The following is a 19,782-nucleotide window of genomic DNA, read 5'->3' as shown; positions in this document are numbered from 1 at the left end:
GTTTGCACATTCTCCCCGTGTCTGTGTGGGTTTCCTCCTGGTGCTCTGGTTTCCTCCCACAGTCCAAAGATGTGCGGGTCAGGTGAATTGACCATGCTAAAGTGCCCATAGTGTTAGGTAAGGGGTAAATGTAGGGGTATGGGTGGGTTGCGCTTCGGCGGGTCGGTGTGGACTTGTTGGGCCGAAGGGCCTGTTTCCACACTGTAAGTAATCTAAAAAACTGTACATATATAACCACCTGTTAGCTCTAACACTTGTTAATTAGGCAGGTATATCAAGCTTTAATTTAATCCCCCATCCATTGACTCCATCTACACTTCTCACTGCCTCAGAAAGGTACTCAACATCGAAAACCCTTTCCACCCCGATTATAATTTCTTCCAACCTCTTCCATCAGGTAGAAGATACAAAAGTGCAAACACATTTACCAACAGATTCAAGAACAGCTTCTTCCCCGCAATTTTTAGAATGGACCTCTCAAGTTTTAAATCTAATGCTGATCTTGCTTTTTGTGCACCTTCTTTGCAGCCAGAACTTTGTATTTCTCACTCTGTTCCATCACCCAATGATCTTTGTATGGTATTACACAGGCACATAATGGTTACAGCACAGGAGACCATTCAGTCCATCTTGTGTGTGTGGACGTTCTGCAAAAGCAATTAATCCCAAAACACCACCACCTCCCTGTAACCGTGCAAGTGTTTTCTCTTCACGTACAGAGCTGAAAATGTGTTGCTGGTTAAAGCGCAGCAGGTCAGGCAGCATCCAAGGAGCAGGAAATTCAACGTTTCGGGCATAAGCCCTTCATCAGGAATCACGTAATTAGTCCCATTCATTTTTTAAAAAACACAGCTAAATCTACTGCCACTACATTCTCAAGTAGTGCCTTTCAAATCCTATTTCGAGGATTAACACCTGTTGCATGAAGTGGAATATTATTTGGTGATACCACGGCCTGCATTGTAATCAGGTTACTGACGATCTCCAACCCAAAGCAGACAGTGGACAGAGAAATTCTGCTGATATTTTCTACATCAATCTGTGCAGACATGTTACCACACCACTCTAAAGCAGGTTGAAGTTGAACCCAGACCTATTGTCTCAGAGGTTGAGGTATGAACTCTACCACTGTACCATATCAGCTCAGGAATACTAAAAATAGAATCAAGCAGAATCAGACCTCTATATCTTCCTGATAATTTATTCAGAAATCACAAAGATATTGATTTTTAATAGCGAGTTATTGGAAAAGATGCCAATTATCTCGTCAATTGACCTCCCTTTCCCTGACAGTGCATAGCCTGGCAGCTGATTGTTCAGCAATTAATAAAAGCAAAATGCTGGAGAAACTCAGCAGATCTGACAGCATCTATAAAGAGAGAGAGAGATGCTGAGTTTCTCCATCAGACCTGCTGAGTTTCTCTAGCACTGTCTGTTTTTATTTCAGATTTCCAGTAGCTGCGGCACTTTGCTTTTATATGCTAAGCCATTAACCCGTGTCATCGCTTGAAGACCCCTGAAGAGACATTGAGGTCTTCAGTGCATTTCAAAAGGAATACATTTCCTCAAATTTGAGGATCAGTTGAACAGTAATGAGGCAATGTTATGCCAGATGGAAAGCAAAAGACAACCTGATCTCTAAGGAGGCATATTTATGTTTTCTCTGGGATCTGAAGCAAGTAAGCAATGTACTGTCAAGCCAATGTTTCCACACAACGTCATATAAGGATGTTTTAGCATGTGGGACAATGTTGAGCAAGAGGTCTTGGTTTTGAGGAAGCAGATTTAAAACAGAGATGAGGAAAAATTATTTCTTGATGAAGCTGTGGAACTCACTACCCCAAGTTGGGGGGATGCCAGGACATTGAATAAATTTGAGAAGATAGATTTTTAATTTGTAACAGGTTAAAGGGTTATGGGGAGTGGGTGGAAAAGTGAAGTAGAGTTCAAGGTGAGATCAGCCGTAATCATATCAACTGGGCAGAGCAGGCTCAAGGGGCTGAATTGTCTACTCCTGTCTCCAATGGAAAGAGCACTTGAAAAGCATTTGAAGAGGTTCTGAACAGTCACACCATACTCAAAATGCTAACTTTGTTTCACTTTCCATAGATACTGCCAGACCTGCTGAGTTTCTCTAGTATTCTCTGCATTTGTTTCCTATTTCCAGTATCCACAGTATTTAACTTTTATTTAAATGGTTTAATGAGTTTAGATACCATCGTGGAACCCAATTCCATAAGGAAGCTTCGATTTCTCATTCTTGTGGGGCTTGCAAATGGGATTTCTTCTCCTTTTTGACATAGAGCATTTGCTCCTTTACACTGCCAAGTTACATTTTCATAGATAAAAGTGAACATTTGAGAGTCAAGTCCGGGGTCACTTTATCAAGTATTTTAGTTAAGCTTTGTACCCATACACAAATAGAATATGCCGGCCGGTCAGGTGAATCAGCTCGATGGCGAGCATTTGATTCAGAATAATGCCAAGAGCTTGGGTTCTGTCTGTGGTCAATTTGGAACCTGCCTCTTTGTCCTGTCCTTGAGTATGAAAGGCAAATCATCAATGACAGAAAAATTGCTCAGGAAGGCGTATCAGAAGCCAATGAAGTTAGGCACCTGTCTTTGGACAAAGCACATGGCAAATACAAGGTGTTTCATGTTCACGAGCCCATGTTTGTCTGAGTTTATTAGCCATTTTATGAGAACATCTGCCTTTGTGCTTTTCTCATACTATTGTACTCCTAAAACTTCCAGTTCAGTGAATGAGAGCTGAGCTAATGGCTGTATACTTGTTCTGATATTAACTTGCTGTCTAAGACCTTTACCTATGTGCACCTTGGCTCACAGGCACTCAATGCCCAAGTGAGATGAAATGGGAATCATTCTACAAAATGCTATTCTAGGCTAATTCAAGCCTGTGAAGTTAAAATTTCGGACATTAGGATTTAATTTCATTTAAAATTAAATCTCACATTTTAAATCATGAACAATTCATCACTTCAATTAAAGAGTTCAATCTGTAGTTTATGGTCATCCATCTCCAGGCATTTGCAATCACGAGGAGATTCTCGCAGACAGTCAATCTTTAAGTGCTTTGGAATCAGATTCCCGAAAAGGTATCAAACAGAAGGCTGGGAACCAACAAAGCTTAATTTAAAATAAACAAAGTTCAATAGCTTCTCTTTAATTGCTCCAAGAGTTTGCCAACTTGCATTGTTTGCACATTTCAAATAAAACAAAACAAAATAAGTACTTGAAACAAAGATTCACGAAAACTGCATGCAGTTGAGTGCTCCAAGTGTACAGGAATATGCAAGTGCACATTAACCGTCAGTAGCAGCTGTTTCTTCAGCGGTCTAGACCTTTAGGTTCAGGAATTCTTCCCTTAAACCTGTCTACCTTCCTCTTCCTTAAAACCTAATTGTTCAATAAAGCTTTTGGTTAGGTACCTGAATAACGAATGCAACTCCGTGTCAATGTACTTCTGATAACATTCCTGTGGAGCACGATGGGACTTGCTTTATGAGAAGCGCTGTACAAATAAAGTGCTGTCGAATGGCTTCTAGAAGAGACCCGATAAAACTGAAGGACCAAAGAAAAGTTTCAGCTTTGGCTTCCAAAATGACGATTACGAATCAGCAAGTTGTAGAAGGTGATGAGCCAGCAGGGCAACTTTGTTACATCATCAGACTTCCTGCTTTGTGTATGCATGGATATAAAACTAGGTGAAATTGGCTAATGGTAATCGTGTACTCGTTTGGATGGAAGTAAATTAAGGCGCTTGCATTCAGAAAATTTTAGGTGGGGAAATGACAACTTGTCAAGAACACAAGTCATGGTCAATGTGACAACAAACAAGTAACAGCATCAGTTAGCAATTAGCTATTTGATGAAGAAAGGGATATGCTATAAATCTCTGGATCTTTACTTAATGGAGTGTAGAAGGATGAGGGGATCTAACTGAAGCTTGCAGTATACTGAGAGCCCTGGATAGAGTGGACAATAAGATGTTTGCACTCGTAGGAGAGACTCAGACCTAAAGGCATAGCCTCAGAGTGAAAGGATGACCCTTTAGACATGAGATGAGGAGGAATTTCTTCAGCCAGAGGTACACATTGCTGCAGAGCGCTGTGGAGGCCAAGTCATTGAGTGTATTTAAGACAGAAATAGATAAGTCCTTGATTAGTAAGGAGAAGGAGGCATGAGACTGGGGTTGAGATGATCGAAAAGTACAGCAGATTCAATGGCCTAATTCTGCTCCTATATCTTATGGTCTTACAATATTGTATTTGCACAAGGTGTACATTGAGGTGAAATCCCTGGATTAATGGGGTTATTCTTAAATTCTGAATCTCTGCTTTTCCAAGGTTGCTTCTGGATGAAGTTAAAAATGAAATGGCCATACTGACAACAAAATCGTATGGATCCCTGCACAACAGAACAGTGGTATCAAGTCAGCCTCAGACAAACAGAAAAAAAAACTACACAAATGGTTCACAATCTGGATTTTAAGAAGATATTTTTGAACAGCAAAAGCTAAGTTGGGAGTGAACCAGGGACCAAAACGAGGGAATTACACAACTCATTCTAAGAAAATGATTCCAATGCACATAGCCAAGCTAATAGTGATATCCACGTGCATCCTTTCTATTGAAAAGCCATAATGGTTATTGGAACAGTTATTTCCTCCAAAGTCAGAAACATTCCAAAAAGCCAGAGCTTTGGCATTTCAGCAATTAATAACCAAACTCAAGAAAACAGTAGAACTCAAAGAAAGGTGACATCGACACAATGTACACATTGTACCTAAACTGCATCACAGGCAGTACAGATCTGAATTGTAATGCTCTGCAATTGGACTGGCTCAAAATAGCCAAAGTACAATTGTTGACAGCTTATTACTACTGCCACAGCTAGTTCAAATATATTATTGTATCCTGTTTGCCAAATTATTTTTAATATTGTTTAATTTGCTTAAACGTACATTTGCAATAATGGTGGATACTGGCCATTTCATTGGATCTAAAGCAAGAAACTTTTTTAAAAAAACTTACTTCTTTTAGCCAGGTTTACTGGCTAAACCAATTATCAGGTCAAAACCACCACACCAACTCAAATTATGGCATTAGGAACAGAATTAAAATCACTTTATATATTCTAGGAATTGTGGAAAACAAACTGCTGGGAAGGAACTGTCCACACATACACAGGGTAGATATAAAACACTCGAAATGCATAAAATACTTTTGTGAAAGCAACTGTTTTTTTGAAAAGTTTTGCATTCATCAGTTCTTCAGTGCTGAGATATCCCACCACAACAAAGACCCATTGAGGACAAAAAAAAACTCCAACATAAGCAAAGCAATTAGATCTAAGATGCTCCAAGAGCTCATTGACTTTGTGACTGTGATCAGATATACTTCACTAAACTATCACACAGTGGCAATGACTTGGTATGACAGTAAGCTTACGTCAATGTGAAGCAGTAACCTGGGATTATAATATGTGTATCAAATCTAGCAGACTCTTAAAGAGGCCAGCTTCAACTCTCTCCTACCCATCGCCGCAACAACAAAAAAGGTGGTATTCCTAAAGTACCACCACAATATTGTTGAACCAGTTTAAATTCTGTGCTGTCTCAATCAGACTCTTGTGTTACGTTATCACTTAATCCCGTGTTGTTTGGCTGTAAAGAGGTATTCGGGAATCACTCAAACCACAGTGTTTCAGTCATTGTCAGAAGTGGTGTTTATCCGTGACTAAAAGAGGCACCTTTTATACATACAAAAATAAAATAATGTGCGCGCCTTGGTGAGATCTCACTATTTCAGCTTCTTCCCCAGCCTTTCAAATACACTGACAGTTCCTGTGGAGTCCATCTGAGCAAGGCGACCTTCAGTGCTGCTGGTCACTTTGGTACTAACTGCAGTCCGTGCAGTGTTCTTGATGGTGACAGTGAACTCGGGGCTGCCTCGACTTTTGGTGCTGGTGACTTTGTTGTCCTGTGTGTCTGCCTCTGTGGCACTGGGCCTCCCCAGTCTCTGTCTGACACTGACCTTAGATTTAGCTGCTGACTGCAATCTGAGTGTGGATGCTGCTGCTGTGGGCTCACTGCTTGGGACCGTCCTGCTGCTGGCTTTAGGGAGAGACAACCGCCTTATTGTGGTAACTGTATTCTTGGCTTTGGCAGCCAAGATTTTCTCCGTGGTTGTGAGTGTGAGCTTTGTACTCTCCTTTGCAGTTGCAGCCGGGGCTCTCTTCAAGACTCCAGCATACTGAAGCACAGACCCGGCATCATCCTCATCACTGCTCTCTTTCTTTTGATTGACAACTTCACCCAGACGGCTGAAGACTCCTGTTGGCTAAAAGAGATGCAGAATTTCAGCAAAAAATAAATCAGCTGCTTAATTTAAAGTGCAGTCATAACCGACTAATACCACTGCGTATTTTCGAGCTATAAGGTGAAAGACCGAAGAGTTTGGGGCTCTTTTCATTAGAGCAAAGTAAATGATCTGCTGGAAGGATTCAAAATGGTGACAGGTTCAGGTAAAGTAAAATAGGAAATAATATTCCAACAATCAACAGCTCTGGAGGATATCACTGATCAGAAACAGAACACGATTGGCCACTTAAATGCTGTGACTACAAAAGGAGGTCAGGGAAAGTGCATTCTGTAGCACATAACTCACTTCCTAACTCTTCAAAGCTGGTCCACTATCTACAAGGCACAAGTCAGGAGTGTGATGGAATATTCTCCACTTTCCTGGGTCAGTGCAGCTCCAAGAACATCCAAGAAGCTCAGCAACATCCAGGACTAAGCTGACCGCTTAACTGTCACCCCTTTAACCACTTTCAGCGTTCATCCCCATCACCACCAACGTACAGTGGCAGCAGCACATTTCATCACTGCAGCAACTTTCCAAAACTGCTTCAAAATACACGGCAGCTTTGGAAAAGGGGGATAGGAAGGAGGATTGCTATGGAATGACAGGAGAGGGATGAAAAGAATGGCACTGGAAGGATGGAATGGCATAAGATGGGAATTTGAACAAATAATATTACAATAGACAGCAATTTCAAAGAAAATGGTTTGTGGGATTCTTGTTAGTTTAAAAAAAAGTTATTAAACCATTTTTTATTGGATCATTTTTAGTAATGGTTTGTGCTTAATGGATTGAGAGGTCAATCAGTAACTGATATTTAGGGGCACACTGCGCACATACACTAGTGTCCACCATTCCAGCCCCATCATCCTAGCCTGTGTTATATTCTACTTTATTCCTTGTCTGATGCACATTGCTTTGAATTTATGATGAAATGCCACAGTGTATTGGATAGGTCGGCAGACATTTGAAGGGTTGTCCCAATCTCATTATAAACTGGTAATTTAAAGGGGCAAACCTGACAACATTAGCAGAACATGGAATGTGAATAATTTCTCTATCATTTTGCTTTTGCTACAGAGCACAGTTTATTTAAAATAATGTATATATTACACACTTATAAGTACAGGAGAGATTGCATAAAGCAGATAGTGCATTAATAAAGAGAACATTCATCCAGAAACTGAAGATATATAGCTTCTGGTGAATAACAAAATAAAAACTACTCACAAATACCTTCAAGGACAAAAACCTGACCAGCCAAAAGCCACATTTCATGAGTGAGGTCCCTAAAACATAAAATGCAATGCAAACATACTTCTCAATTAATTTTAAAGTCACCCAGTAGCTGCCTTGAATAATCGGACCAGTCGTATCAATCTACAGTCCTGTTTATCCAACAAATTCAAAATACTGGTTGGTCAGCCCCAAAAGAGAAACAGGGAACTGACATTTCAGGTTTGACCATTAGAAGAATTTTTACTATTTCAGACAAAGGGTTTCACTTCAAGCTGTTGTGTCTTTCACTTGTGGAAAATGATCGATTAGCTGTGCATTTCCAGTATTATCTGCTTCCCATTTGCAGATACACCAAACAGTAACATTTCATTTATACAAAAACACAAAATATACGAATAGGAGTAGGAGTAGACCACATGGCCTGTCAAGTTTACTCCACCATTTAATCAGTTCATGGCTGATCTTGAGCTTCAACGCCATTTTCCCACTCACTTTCCATATTCCTTGATACCCTGAGAAACCAAAAACCTATTGATCCCAGAATTAAATGTATTCAACAATGGGAGTAGCCAGAGTCTTCAGGGGCAGACAATTCCAAACCTTCACAACCCTTTGACTGAGGTAATTTTTCTTCATCTCATATATACCATCCGACTTGGTGTAATCAGTGAGAAACAAAAGGATCTCAGCACCCGGTGTGGAGTCAAAGCTAGGTGCCAGCATGGTCTGCTGTTCTGAACTTTATTTCTGTTTGTTGGACATTTTATTTTTGTAGTGTCTAAAATTTTGGTAACTAAAGAAGCTGTGCCTAGGTACTTTTGTATCCAAGTTGATGCTGTAATTGGTGACATAAACTTTTCACTTACTCATTGTGTATGTGTGACAATAAAGGTTATTCAATTCTACTTAAAACAGTCCAATGAATGCTCCACCACGATCCAACACCAGTATGCTTTAACCTAACTGATTCTTCAGTCAACTACCCATAAAATTAATGCATCTGATGACTGAGAAATTATTTTGTATTTCGGTTGGAAGAAAAGAAACATTATCGCCCAATGTGAAACAACCAGAAAAAACAATGAAGAATGCTTTTGTACTGTTAACCAATTTGAATTCTGATGTGATTTACGACTTAGTAACTATAATTAATTAGCCCAGGCGTTGCAGTTACAGTACTCCAGCTGTGAAATAAATTCTATCCTCCTACTCTTTCATGTCTGTTACACACTTGCACTCAGAAGCCCTTGCCTTGCTCAGAAGAAACTCACTTCAAAACAGAGAATATAAACCAGAGTAGGCCACTCAGTCCATCGAGTCAGTTCCCACCATTCAGCATGTAATCCTCTATCTGAATGACATAGTCCTGCTCTTTCCATTTCCCTATACTGTCTTGAAATCTATACATATATTTCTCTAAAATTTATTCAGTGACTTGGTCCACTATCTAATGTGGTTGAGAATTCACCACAGTCACCACTCTCAGGGTGAAGAAAGTTCTCCTATAAGCCCTAAGTGATCTACCCCATACCCCATGACCATGACCCCTTGTTCTAGACTCCCCAGCAAGGGGAGCATCAACCCTACATTCGGTCTATCCAGCACTGCCGAAATTTTAAGTGAGATCCCACTCATTCTTCTAAACTCCAGTTAATACAGACAGAGTCAAACTGATCTCTCCTCAATGACAAATTGTGCTACCCCAAGCATCAGTCTGGTGTAACTTTGCTACACTAATTTGGTTACTTTGGTTTCTCCCATAACTTATCAGTCTCCTTCCTCCTGGAAATGCCACACACTGTGTTTTGTTAAAACTGTGGTCACAGTACCATGAAGTTAAAAATCACACAACACCAGGTTATACTCCCAAACAGACCGGTTGTACTATAACCTGGTTAGGTGTGATTTTTATCTTGGTCCACCTCAGTCCAACACCAGCACCTCCACGTTACAGTACCAAGAGAGAAGGTGGTTAGCCCTCAAATCACTCTAACATTCCTACCTTGTAGGGAAGCTTCTCAACTCCTTTCTCCCAAAGTCTGGACAAAAGAACAAACTCTTATCTATGAGCACATTCTGTCTGTAACTTTGCTATTTAATGACTGACAAATCCACTGGATAACTGTCTTTAGTCTTTAACAACACTCCACATAGTTTGCCTTTCGCCATTACTCCTTTAATAATTTAATCACACTTTTGCTTCATGCTACCCCAGACCTTTTTTATTTTTTCCCATCTCACCTCCATAGTCCTTTTAAGTGCATATAAATGATCAAATTTACAACTTCTGCCAGTTCTGATGAAAAGTCTTTGCCCTGAAATGTTAGTTCAGTTTCACTCTGAACAGATGCTGATCCACCAGCTGAGTGTTTCCAGCATGTTGTTTCGATTTATACATAGATTGAAGTAGCATCAGTCAACATCACAAGAAAGTGATTATCTGGTCATTGACATATTGCTGTTGTGGGAGTTTGTTGTGTACAAATTAGCGACCATGATTCCCATTTTACAACAGTCACTACACTTCCAAAATAAATTCTGGTGCAACTTTTGATGTAAATTCTGGAGTGTCCTGAAGTTGCTGTATGCAAGCCATTCTCTCTTTAGAAAAACATCCCCAGGTGTGTCAAAAGCATCAGGAGGAGAAAATGGATGCTGAGTCAAATGGGGATAGAGGTTACCAAAGGCTTGGCCACAATCAGTGTATTTCAAAGAGGCTCACAACAGAGGAGAGTAAGGTTGGGGCACCAGTGAGAGAATTTGCGAGGCTTTTTAAAAAAAATCATTCATAGGACTTGCGGGGGGGGGGCCTTCACTGACGAGGTCAGCATTTATTGTCCATCCTTAATTACCCCAAGGGTAGTTAGGGGTCAACCACATTGCTGTGGGTCTGGACTCGTGTAGGCCAGACCAGTTTAGGATGGCAGTCTCCTTCCCTAAAGGACAGTAGTGAACAGAATGTTTTTTTCCCAATTCAACAATTAATTCATGGTCATCATGAGACACTTAATCCAGATACTTATTGAATTCAAATTCAAACATCTGCCATGGTAGGACACAAACCTAGGACCCCAGAACATTACCTGAGTCTCTGGATTAACAGTCCAACAATAATACTATTAGATAACTGCCTCCTGTGACTTATGTACCCAGAAGCAGAGACAGGAGTACAGTAATCTAACACCACCGCACACTCAGGAAGTACATTTCAAATACTAATCACCTGCTTTGTAAAAAAAAATTATCCTCACGCTGTCTCTGGCACTATTTTTGCCATTGGTTAAATCAGTGTCCTCTGCTTCTCCATCCTTCTATCAATTTCTCTCTCCTCTACTCCGTCTAGACCTCGGTGATTCTGAACAGCTCTACCAAATAGCTCTCTTTCAACCTTCTCTTTTCGAAGCAGAATAGTCCCAGCTTATCCGATATATTCCTGCAATGGAAGCCTCATTCTTATGAAGCTTTACTGCACCCTTTCTAATGCTTTCGCATCTTCCTAAAGTTTAGTGCCCAGAATTGAAAATAGCATTCAGGCTGAGTCAAATTAATGTTTTATAAAGTGGCAAAACAGGGAGGTATGTGAGAGTTAAAGCGTTCAGGGAGGGAGAAAGATGTTAGAGGTAGGGAGAAATGAAGCCATGAAAGGGTTAAACTGCAAAAGTAATCATTTTAAAAACAAAGGCATTACAGCTCATTAAGAATGCGTTGGTGGGCGAGTAGGGTTCAGTGTGAAGTGAATAAAGACAGCTGGGATTTAAATTATCGGAAATCATACACACAAATGTATTCATTTAAAATAGAATTCTGTTCTATTTGGATTTCCTCAACTTTGGAAAACATCAAGAGATTCAGCTGTTTATTCCTTCAGTTAAGCTTTCATTAATTTACTAAGTTTAGACTTGATAAACACTCATAATATGAATGTGAAATCTTGGTTTTGAAATTACATCTAATTTACCATCATGATTTTGTTTTAGATTTTTAATATTGTTTAAATATAACACATGAATTATACCTAAATTTTGGGGCACTTACTACCTTATCAAGGGTCCAACTGGTCTCAGTGGTCCTGATCAAACCCAAATTAATCATGAGCAGGCTATTTTTGGGCATAGTTTGCTTGATGACGCCGTTGATGACTCCCTACATCACAAAAGCGAGGAAGTTATGTTTGATTCACCATCCCTAATCCCTTGAGAATTGGTAAACCATATTCTTGAATACAATATTAGGCCATTTCAAAGGGCAGTTTTGAGTTAACCATATTATCATAGGACTTGAACTCATTTCTCACGATTACTAGTCCAACAGAATAATCACTATGCCACCATGACCCATATCAAGACACGACACTGACAAGATCAATTTAAATAGCATTTCAAACTGGAGATAGATAGATTTTTGATATTAAAAAAGTGTAAAGAAAATGGACACTTGGTAGATTGCTCCAGATCAGTTACGATCGCATTAAATGACAGAACAGGCTCACATGCCGGTTGGTATTTGCCAGTTCCTCTGCTTATAGATGTCTCGATAGTTGTTCTCCTTTTCTCTTTATTCTGTTATGAGGTGCAGGTATCACTGGCAATGCCTGTATTTGTTGTCTATCTCTAATTGCCCTTGAACTGTGTAACTTGTTAGATCTTTTCAGAGGGCAGTTAAGAGTCAACCCCACATCGCTGTGGTTCTGGAGTCACATGTAGGCCAGACTAGATAAGGATGGCAGATATCCTTTCTCCCAGCACATGAGCTTTACACCAATAGTAGTTTTCATGCTCACCATCACTGTTTTAGAAATCAAGTACACAGCATGGAAGCTCAATCATATGTGGATGAGACGGAACAGGAGGATTGGTTTGCTTTCTCGAAGGTGTTTAATGAACCAGTAAGGTCATTTTTCTGCTGGTGCTAGCAATGCAAATTTTCAACTAGCAGTGGTGTGATTTGAACTTGATGTCAAGGTTTCAATGTGTTATCTGACTCGCTCACCGAAGAAACAAGCAATCTGCTTTTTACAAAGAATAAGCCACATCTCATTCAGGCCTCACCTTGCTCCCAGTTGTGGTGTCTGCTTTTGCCTCTGCACCAAGTCTGTCAAAAACAGACAATCTTGGCAAACCTGGAGTTAGAACAAGAGCAAACATTTACAATACTGGCATCAGATCAGTCACCTCTAAACATAGGACAGGGAAATCCTGAAGGTTAGGATTTTGTTTCAATTAGAAGAATTAGTATCTTGAGAATTTGAAGCTTTCTAGTGCCTAAAATAACAGCTGCAAGTCTCCAGAGTACGACAATCAGTAATATTAGGGTTGGAACAAAAATTGGCAGCCCTGTTTAGTAGTTTAAGATATTGACAGGCTCAGACTGCACTACAACATATGGAATACTTGCTTCCTAAGCATGCAGCAGTCACTGAACAGTAAGCACTGTGTGATCACTTTACCTTTCGAGGCTTGCTGTTCCAGGATTTTCTTAGTTTTTGCAGTTGTTCCTTTTGGCATATTGATTATGTATTTACCTTCCATTTCTGCAGTCACACGACGTCGCTTTGCAGAGGTTTCGGGACCTGGATCGGCTGGTCTAGAGAGAACTGAACAATGAACGTTCATGGTCATTTTAAGGTATACAGAAGCCTTAAACAACATCTTAGAAACTTTTAAGGCTCCCTGCCTCTCAAACTCTACTACAGTTTATTGTTAATTTGAAGTTGATGCAAGAATTCAATTGATCTAATCATTCAATTTTTAACATTAATTATCATTAGTATTTACTTTGCCGAAATAAAATTGAATAATTTGCATTTTTCAGAGCAAAGGCAAATCTGAATTAACAATAAAGTGTAACTGATAACTCAAAGGCAATGTCAATAAATGTGATGGTCACCATTACGTTTTTGTCATGACATAATACCCCTGTCTGAGTCAGTGACCTCTCCAGCCACATGCACAATACACAAGCTGACAGCGTGGCCCATTCCATTGTTCCCAAGCACAGTGTAGAGAGAGAAAAAATATTCCACTGGGCAAAATTCTTCAGTGGGAGGTTAGAAAGCACTATTCAGAATTTTCCTGCAAGTCAAATAGGAGATTTCTTGCCTATGTTTCATTGGATTCTGCCTACATTAAGGAAATATTACTCCATCAATTTGCCAAAGCTACGTTTTACAAAGTCTCACTTTAAGGCCAACCAAACATGCAGCCTGAAAATACAGCAGACGGCATAATAAATTAGGAATCTAAATCCAATCTCACACTTGTACCTGTCAATTACACACTGAACAAACTGTGGGATGGGGAAGAGAGGACTGTACATTGTTATCATATCCTTCCCTTGCAATTAACAATTTCTTTCTAGAGACTCCTCAAGATAAACTCACCATTCAGTTGGCCTGATCAGTGATCTTCAGAAAGCTGACAGGACCAGGGATGGTAGCTGGATTTTCGTGGTTATTCCTCAGTATTCTAGTCTGGTGCAGAAAAGGAGTTGCCAAGTTCCCAAACCTTTTTTGCTACCCCATGACACTTGCTGGGAAGCAGTTGCATCAGGGCATAGGTGAAGGTAGAATTGGGTTTAGCTGTGAATGGTCCCCTCTCTCACTCAAATAAGCCATTGACAATCATTGTTTTGGGTTCAGATAAGCTGAGGTACTACAGAGCTGCCTGAACCCATAGAACAACAGCTTGGACCTAAATCCTCTCACCCCTGCGTACCCTTAGAAAGCAAAGGAAGACAATGGTGAGGATGATCATCCATTACAGTAGGATTTATTTTCTGCCTTAGCTCATCAAATTTTATAACGTGTATTCATCAGGGAATGCAGAAAGAATCTAAAGCCTTGGGAGTTGTTGAAAGAAATGCAAATAAAACAAACTCTAAGCATGCATTATTTTGGGTGCACGACCTCAAAAGCTTCATGCTTTAAGGTAACAGGAAAATGGTGACCAATTTTCAAGAGGTCTCATTTCCCTTTCATACCTGCTTTCTTTGTGGCGAGTTTGTTGGCCACAGTGACGGATATCTTGGAAGTGCTTGTTTCAGGTCTCCGGACAGGGGTAGAAGGTGGGGACTCTCTGCTCAAACTGTTAGCAATCATTCTAGAGGCAGCTGAATCAGGGAAGAAAATAAGAGAGGACACATGCGTATAGCACACACCCATATACAATTAATTTAGTTACAGGAGTAGAAACAACCTTTGATAGGGAATAATGCCCATGTAGCTTGTTTCATATAAACTAAATTTAATTTAATGGAAGGAACCGAAACATCCTACTTTAAAATCACTCCAAAAATGTCGTAAAGAACAAAGAACTTCTGTTTTTCATTGATGCATGGTCTGTTCACAGGCATTCTTCCTGCAGCAGTGTTGGATTAAGACTCATCAGAGACTAACAAGCACCATTGGCCCTTGCCCCACCTCTGAGGTTTCAACAGCTGGTGGTTAGGTTTAAATGGAAAATTAGTAATATGTGGAGCACACTGTATTTGAAGGAGCCCCCATCCAATCTACAAACTAATTGGCTCACAATGACTTTGTTGGATGTTTGTATTGAAATATCATTATTACAGTTTGAGAGAGATGCTCAAGGCAAATTTTCCTCTTAGTGTGTAACACAATCATCCTTGCATGACCCAAATTGGCTCCATAGTAAACTGCAACATTAGGGTCTCAGACTAACTGGGAGCAGAGCTGGGCCAAGTAATGTGGTTACACAGTAAACCACAGCAGCTTCTCATAGCCACACAAGCTGCAATAACCTGAGCTACTGGTTGCAGATGCACATTTCACACTCAGTTGCGAGACGTTACAGCAACTCAATAAGGTGAAGACTAAATATGAAGGTAAACTCCTCACTGATCATGTCAATGGAGTCAACAGACATTGCGAGACAGTGACCTGAGCATGAGAAGCACAAAGTGAGGAATCTTATACAATACTGGCAATAAAATAATCATTTCTAAGAAAGATTAAAATAAATATTGGGGCTATTCTTTAGTTTCAGAGATGGAGAGAACATTATAACCTAAAGGAGCCCTCTCAAACTTCATTCAAGTTTTATTCTCAGCAAAACCCATTTATAACTCTTCACAACTCTATTATTAAGCATCAACATCTAACGAAATTATTATTCACAAGTTCATGTATTCCAAGAATTTGAAATTACAATGTGCACGGAATAGAATATGAACAGTTAAACAAAGTCTTTTTTTTAAAAAATACAGGAAATGGTCTACCCGTTGTACTACTAAAGATCATTTATCTTAATGTTACACAACAGTGACTGCAGTCTAAAAATAACTAATAGACTTGCAATGCAAGAGTATGATTTTTTTCTTTTGACCCACTTCAGAAAGTGGAACTTGCATGAGATGGACTCCACAACGGAGCATTATTCCAGTTTGTTTTCAAAGCTCTTCCAAATTTACGAGGGGAGATTGTGATTTTGTCATGAAATTCACAGCGGAGCTCTTTCCTGTCCTGACGCCAGGCAATGCTCTTTGTAGCTACAGACTGTATCGCAGTAAAACTGTGGTGTGGTATACATGATACAGGAATCATCTCAGTTTAAAGCTAACACATTAATACAGTAACTGGTTGAAAAAAAACTTAAATAGGCTGCGATAAACTACTTCTCTAAGAGCACACAACAAAATAAAATTACAATTTTAAATTTTACTCACAATCCACAAATTAGGTTTACTTACGGGAGTTGGCTGTTCTTTTTAAATCAATTTGCACATTTCCATGACTAGTGCTTATAGACTCTGTGGCCAACTTAGCAAGTTCCTAGAAATAGAAGACCCAGTTTAAGCAAGTGTACACTGCTGCACATGATGAGATTTTTAACTGGTTCTCATAAAATACCAGAATTGGAGAGAGAGGAGGGCAAATAAGATTATCAAGAACTGTGATAAGGTTCTCAATAGGATTTCAGGAAAACTTCAGGGAGGGAAATGAAAGGAAGACAAATACATATGGCACTTCTAAAATACATTATTAAGCTCAGAATACCCATCAGACTATAATTTTAAAGCAAATTTTATAAAGCAAAGTGCAATCAGTGAAGTTTGCATAATACAAAAAATAAAACCCAAAGAGTTGCTTGCTTTAGTATTCTGTGAGGTTGAGAGCTGAGGAACGTCGAATGATACAACAGTGTAGTACAGGAGGCCACCAAGTGGCTCATCAAGCCAGCTCCTGCACAGATCTATCCAGTTAGTCCACAACCTAGCTCCTTCCCCACAATTTCATTTCAAGTATTTATCTAGCTCCATTTTGAAAACTACTACTTTTGCATCTGCATTCATGAATCCAAAGGTAGTGTTATCGAAATCCTAGCCACCAAAACATAAAACAATGTTCTGGCAAGTTGCTTTTAGTTTTCTTGCCAATCACCTTAAATCTTTGGAAACCGAGCTAATCTATCAGGTTGATGACCTTTCACCAGTCTTACTCTCTTAATATATGTTGCCTAACCTGCATCAAACTGTCTGTAGCAATCTGTATGTCTGGTCATCAATTTACCAGGCTTTGGAAGAATCTCTTTAATAACTTCAAGTAAAAACAATAGGAGTAGGAATAGACCCTATGTCCTCTCCATTATGTGCCACCTTTCAATAAGGCCATGACTAAACTGTTATATAGATTTCCTGCTCGATTCCCATATACCAAATCCTTTGTGATCTCAAAATTGATCAGTTTCAATTTGAACGTAATTACTGACTTTGCATTCGCATCATTTGAAGTAGAAAATTGCTAAGGTTCATAATACTTTGACTGAAAGAGACCTCACCTAATTTAAGTCCTAAATGGCCAATTTCTTTTTCTTTCTTTATTCATTCATAGGATGAGGGTATCGCTGGACAGGCAGCATTTATTGCCAATGTTTAGCTGCCCCAGGGGGCAGTTAAGTATCAACCCCGTTGCTGTGGGTCTGAAGTGACATGCAGGTCAGACCGGGTAAGGATAGCAGTTTCCTTCCCTAAAGGACATTAGTGAATTAGATAGGTTTTTCCAACAATCGATTCATGGTCATCATTAGACTCTTAATTCCAGTTACGTATTGAATTCAAATTCAGCCACCACACAGTCCAGCTCCCTAGATGTTTGTGCTTTGATGAGCATACCTGCCATTCTTCAAGACTTTCAGAGCATTCTGATCAATCTTTCCTTGTATTGCAAAAATATCATTGCAGAAATGAATCAAGATCTTCCTTGCACCTTAAGACAAGTACTTTATTCCTTAGGTATGGAGACCAAAAGTGGACAGTGAGCTCCGGCTCCTTATAACCTTCATCACAAGTGCCAAGAAATTCAGTGCTGGTTTTCAGGGTGCAGGATGGCAAACTATACTGTGAAAGTGTTAATTTTGAAATGCACTCAAAGTCTGTGCTTCTTTCTTTGGGTAGTTACCATGTCAGTTGGTCATTAAAAGAAAGAGGAATGCTTTATGCTGTTGAATACATTACTACGCAAGTTATTTTGGTTTCTCGCTTGCAAGTCTCTTCAACCTTGATGTCGTCTTGTTCTAGGGATCTTGGCTCCGCATCAAAAATTTCCAAATCTATTTGGGCCTTCTGGACTTCTGCCAACATTTCACAGCACTGTAAATATTTTATAAGAATTCAATGTATGTTCATTAAGGAAGCTGTGTGGTCCTTATTAGCACTGAATAACTCTAAGTATAAATTGCTGTAACTACTCCTCTAAATGCAGTGTCAGGTTCTCATCTTTTACATTAGATTACTAGATTAGATTACTTACAGTGTGGAAACAAGTCCACACCAGCCCAACAAGTCCACAATGACCCGCCACAACTCACCCAAATGAAGGGCTTATGCTCGAAACGTCGAATTCTCTATTCCTGAGATGCTGCCTGGCCTGCTGTGCTTTGACCAGCAACACATTTGCAGCTGTGATCTCCAGCATCTGCAGACCTCATTTTTTACTCAAACCCAGTCCCCTACATTTACTCCTTCACCTAAGACTACCCGCAATTTAGCATGTAAAAAATGAGGTCTGCAGATGCTGGAGATCACAGCTGCAAATGTGTTGCTGGTCAAAGCACAGCAGGTTAGGCAGCATCTCAGGAATAGAGAATTCGACGTTTCGAGCATAAGCCCTTCATCAGGAATAAATTTATGGCCAATTCACCTAACCTGCACATATTTGGACTGTGGGAGGAAACTGGAGCACCCAGAGGAAACCTCTGGGGAGAACGTGCAAACTTCACACAGACCGTTGCCTTAGGTGGGAATTGAACCTGGGTCTCTGGCGCTATGAGGCAGCAGTGCTAACCACTGTGCCATCGCGCTGCCCACTATCTGACCCAGAGACATTTAAAATGAGTGTATAATTGACATGTAATCTACTTAAAGTGGCCAGTCTCAAGAGTTTCACCTCATTGTGCAAGATGACTACTAAAGAAGGATCCCACTTGGGCCACACACATCCAGAAATAATCCACAGTCCTATCGAGTATTTCTGAAATTATTCCAAGATTTTTGTCTCCACAGTCAGAGCAGAAACGAATTCCAAGTCTTGATTTCTCTTTGTGGAAAAACCTCTTGACGCTAGACTTAAATTTTCCTACTGTGATTAAATAATTCTCTACAACCTCAACAATTTTCTCTTACTGTTAATTCATCGACCTGCCTGCTTTCAGAAGATTTTACTTTCTAGTTTCCCTTCAGGCTTATACTGACATGGAATGCTTGATACAGTGATAAACACATGAAAAATGTATTTGAGAAATTGGATGGGGGACTGTGGTTACATGGAGAGGTACACTCAGAATAACAGGAGCAAATCTGCCATATAGAGTAGTGAATCTTTGGAATTCTGTAGCTCAAAGGGTTGTGGATTAAATGTGCTCAAGATGGGTGCAGCACAGTAGTTCAGTGGTTATCACTACTGTCTCACAGAGTCAAGAACACGGGATCGATTCCAGCCTTGAGTGACTGCCTATACAGAGTTTGCACATTCTCCCGTGTCTGCATGATTTTTCTCCCGCAGTCCAAAGATGTGCAGGTTAGGTGGATTGGCCATGCTAAATTGCCCTGCAGGGTCCAGGGATGTGCAGGGCTAGGTGGATTAGCCATGGGAAATACAGAGTTAAGGAAGTGCGGGTGGGGGGATGGGATTTCATATGAGTATTTTA

General features: G+C 39.9%; 1 protein-coding gene across 4 annotated transcripts in view; it reads right to left on the bottom strand.

Moving 5' to 3' along the window:
- Positions 1 to 3,166: 3,166 nt before the first annotated feature.
- The window catches only part of c47h19orf47 (chromosome 47 C19orf47 homolog), a 40,467-nt gene continuing 23,851 nt past the window's right edge, over positions 3,167 to 19,782 (bottom strand). Inside the window, exons 4-8 of one of the 4 annotated variants that reach the window (XM_060855927.1) lie at positions 16,328 to 16,409; positions 14,600 to 14,728; positions 13,068 to 13,214; positions 12,670 to 12,740; positions 3,167 to 6,361 (exon numbers count right to left, since the gene is read on the bottom strand). In XM_060855927.1, the coding sequence (XP_060711910.1) occupies positions 5,822 to 6,361; positions 12,670 to 12,740; positions 13,068 to 13,214; positions 14,600 to 14,728; positions 16,328 to 16,409 (969 nt within the window). In that variant the 3' untranslated portion in view covers positions 3,167 to 5,821. The remainder of the gene's footprint in view (positions 6,362 to 12,669; positions 12,741 to 13,067; positions 13,215 to 14,599; positions 14,729 to 16,327; positions 16,410 to 19,782) is intronic. The other 3 variants (XM_060855928.1, XM_060855929.1, XM_060855930.1) reach the window with 3 other exon arrangements.

The sequence above is a fragment of the Hemiscyllium ocellatum genome, chromosome 47 (assembly GCF_020745735.1).
Source record: "Hemiscyllium ocellatum isolate sHemOce1 chromosome 47, sHemOce1.pat.X.cur, whole genome shotgun sequence".
Classification (NCBI taxonomy): Eukaryota; Metazoa; Chordata; class Chondrichthyes; order Orectolobiformes; family Hemiscylliidae; genus Hemiscyllium; species Hemiscyllium ocellatum.
The sequence above is the reverse complement of the archived record's forward strand: the minus strand, read 5'-3'. Positions and strand labels throughout refer to the sequence as shown.